Source organism: Panthera uncia, chromosome E1 (genome assembly GCF_023721935.1).
Source record: "Panthera uncia isolate 11264 chromosome E1, Puncia_PCG_1.0, whole genome shotgun sequence".
Lineage (NCBI taxonomy): Eukaryota > Metazoa > Chordata > Mammalia > Carnivora > Felidae > Panthera > Panthera uncia.
This window is the reverse complement of record NC_064814.1, coordinates 18,435,033-18,438,296: the sequence shown is the minus strand read 5'-3', so window position 1 is coordinate 18,438,296 and position 3,264 is coordinate 18,435,033. Positions and strand designations below refer to the sequence as shown.

Below are 3,264 nucleotides of genomic sequence, written 5' to 3'. Positions count from 1 at the left end.
ACGACGGGCCCGCGCCCCGCCGCGCCCGCGGCGACCTCACCCACTCGGGGCTGTGGCGGGTGTGCTGCATCGAAGGTACGTCCGGCCCGGGCACCCACCCACCCCCCAACACACAGACACACACGCACACACACACACGCGCGCACGCACACCCTGCCCGGGGTGCCGGCCGGGAAGGGGGTGGGCGCGGCACTGGCTCCGCGCGACACACAAAGGAGCCGGAGCGAACGGGCGGGTCCCCTCGCGGCCAGCTGTGCACCAGCTCGGGGTCCCTTCAACCGACCCCACAAACTCTCCTCGCACACGCACACCCCCTCGCACGCAGGCACAATGAAACACGCCGAAACTCACACGCGCGCGCGTGCGGCCCGAGACCGGAGCGATCCCGAGGGGCCGCGCCGGAGCCCCCGGGGGAGGTGGAGGATGGCGTGGGGGCGGGAGGAGGCTGGGGTTGGGGGGAGCCGACCGGAGAGGAGGGGAGGAGGAGGGGGAGGGGTTGCTTGGCAACCGGTGTCTGTGCGATTGCTATGGGAACTGGCCATCCTGGGGCGGGGCCGGCCGGGGGCGGGGAGCGCCGGGGCCGCTCCACGCTAGCTCCAGGCCCGGGCCGAGAGGTAGGGGTGGAGGCTGGGCTCCGAGCGGCTCGGTGCGAACCGGGTCGCCGGATCTTGACGCCGCCGAGACCCTGCTCCTCCGCCTACTCTTCTACGGGGCCCCGACCCGCTCCTCCCTGCTCGGTGGGGAGGGGAGGGGTGCGTCACCGAGGCCCCCCGCCCCCCCCCCCACGACTAGGGGAGCAAGCCCTCGGCCCTGGTCCCTCGGCAGGGAGGCTGCGGGAGACCTCGGCCGGACACTGGCGGGTGCAGGGGCTACCCGAGGACCGAGAACTGCCTGGGAGGGGCGTGGCCACCCCGTCGGGGCAAGAGGGGCGGGGCGCTGCGCCCCTAGATGCGCGAGGAGGCCGAGTAGAAGGTGTTCGAAGGTTGGAATGCCTCTGGGGGCCGGGATTGGGTGTCCCGGGACTGTGGGGACCGCTCCCTCCGCGGGAGGGGGCCCGGACGCCTCCAATGGCGAAATGCGCCCGACTTCTGCGCCTCCCACCCGCCCCGCTGCGGGACTGGAACTAACAGGTGGCTGTGGAGGGGCGGTCTGGTCCCAGCCAGGTTGTGGACGGGTCTGCCGCTCGGGCTTGGCTTTCAGATCGGAGAAGGAGTGGGGGAAGTTGGCGGAGCGTTCCTTTCAGATATCCTTGGACAGAGTTTCCTCGTTCTTTCTCTGTAACCTTTTCCCGTGCGTTAACTCCGCCCCTCGGTTATTCGGGGAGTTCTCCCACACACCTAGGCTGCCTTACTGCAGCTACAGCCCCTGCGGATAGTTCAGCGGGGTTGGATCTTGGTGGAGGTTGGTAGGGGAGATGGCCCTTTTCCTGGCCGCGTTTGGAGTCAGCTAAAAAGAGGCTTTGTAAAGCTGGGTCGGCTCGGCGAGGTTGAACTTGCTCCCTTTCCTTCCCCCTAGGCTGCACGCACAGGAATCCTGCCCACCTCCGCCCCCCACATCCTCTCCCAAGCGAGGCTGCCTTGCCCTTTGCAATTGGAGTTTAATGCCAGGGCTAAGTGGTATCTTGGAGGAGCGGGCATGTGCAGTCAATAGTTTGCCAAACACAGGCACACAAAGGATCGGTGGGCCCACGATCACACCTTCCTCTTTTCTTTTGAAAAACATCATTTTGGGTGTGCAGTTGTTCAGATCACGAACACCTACTCTTCTCATCTGGAGAATGTACCCACGTCACTACCTGCCACGGCACCTGAATTAGACACAGAACAGGGGCTGCAGAGCCCCCACGTTCTACCCCACAGGCTCTGCGTGGCGCAGTGAGCCATGTCACTGTCACCACCCAGATGCGCACGTGGACCCCAGGCCTTCCAGTCTCCCGGCGGAGACTGGAACTAACTCACTCCTCCTCGGTGGCAAGCCCGGCCTCTGCAGAGTGGCTGGGATGCCTCCTTTATTAATTCCTCATCCTCATTAGGATTGATGCTTCACTTAGCATCTTGCCAGCTGCCTGGAGCGTTTGCACTCAGTGTTCATCAAGAGAGCCCCAAGCTGATCTGGGCAGCTGGCTCCGCTGGCAGAGGGAGGGTGGGGAATTGCCATCTGGGGAACTTCACCGTAAGAACTGAGCTGCCTCTGTCCCCCCCCCCTCCCCCAGCTCAGGGGTTCTGAGGGCCAAACCAGGCCACATCCAAAGGCTAGAACACCCTGGGACCAACCCAGGGCTAGGAGAGCAGGTTCAGGATTCCTTGTTGTGGCTGGCTTTATCGTGACAGTCCCTCGACCTGGGTGGAAGCCGCCAGCTTATCTCCTAAAAGCACAGTCACCTGACGTCTGCGATGCTTCCACCTGCCAGCCGGCCGGGGTCCAGGCAGCCCAGTAAGCCCAAGCCACTCCCCGGGGGTCTGGTCACCCCAGTGTTGGCTTTGTGTGTCAAATGCATGATTTCCACCTGTTCTCTAGCAAAGTACCCCAAAGCTGTACGTGGGGAAAACAATGCAAAGATCAAACCTCTGAGCTGAAACTGGAAATGTTGCAGCAGGCAGCCAGCAAAGCCCTGGTTGTGACCGTGGGACTCCGAAGCTCTTGCTGGCAACTCCCAAACAGTGGATTCAGTTTCCCGGTCGTTTCCCATAAATGATGTTGCTGGGCCAGGAGAGCCCAGGCCTCTGTGTGTTTAAGGCATCCGTGCAGTCTGACAGCCTCAGCAGGGCCGACCTCGCCCCAGCCTCTCTCTGCTCCCCCAGAGCCGGGTCTCACCCCTCCGCCCGTCTATCGGACAAGTCAAAATACTCGAGAGTGCCGAGCCTGTGCATGTTACCACATGGCACGTTCACAACAGCCCTGAGAGGGTGCTGTCTTCAGCCCCATCTGCAGCCGAGGGTACAGAGGCTCAGAGAGGGCAAGGCACTTACCCAGAGGTACCCAGGTAGGAGGCTGCTGGGCTAGATTTGAGCCTTTGTCTCACAACAAAGCTCTTCCCACCATGTCATCCTGCCCTTTCCCAAACAGCTTCTGGGTTGCCATTAAAAATAGAACCAAGTACTTGACTACCCAGTGGAGCCTAGCTCTGAGGTTGGGCTGCCAGCAGCATGAAGGCATTCAGAAGAGAAAATGTACAAGTGATGCCCAAATTGTATAACATACTCTCCCTTCCTTTCCTTTCCCTTCCCTTCCCTTCCCTTCCCTTCCCTTCCCTTCCCTTCCCTT

General features: G+C 62.3%; 1 protein-coding gene across 1 annotated transcript in view; it reads left to right on the top strand.

The window, feature by feature from the left end:
* The window catches only part of CACNG4 (calcium voltage-gated channel auxiliary subunit gamma 4), an 84,528-nt gene that overhangs the window by 28,324 nt on the left and 52,940 nt on the right, over positions 1-3,264 (top strand). Inside the window, exon 4 of the mRNA XM_049638189.1 lies at positions 1-75. Coding sequence (XP_049494146.1) covers positions 1-75 — 75 coding nt within the window. The remainder of the gene's footprint in view (positions 76-3,264) is intronic.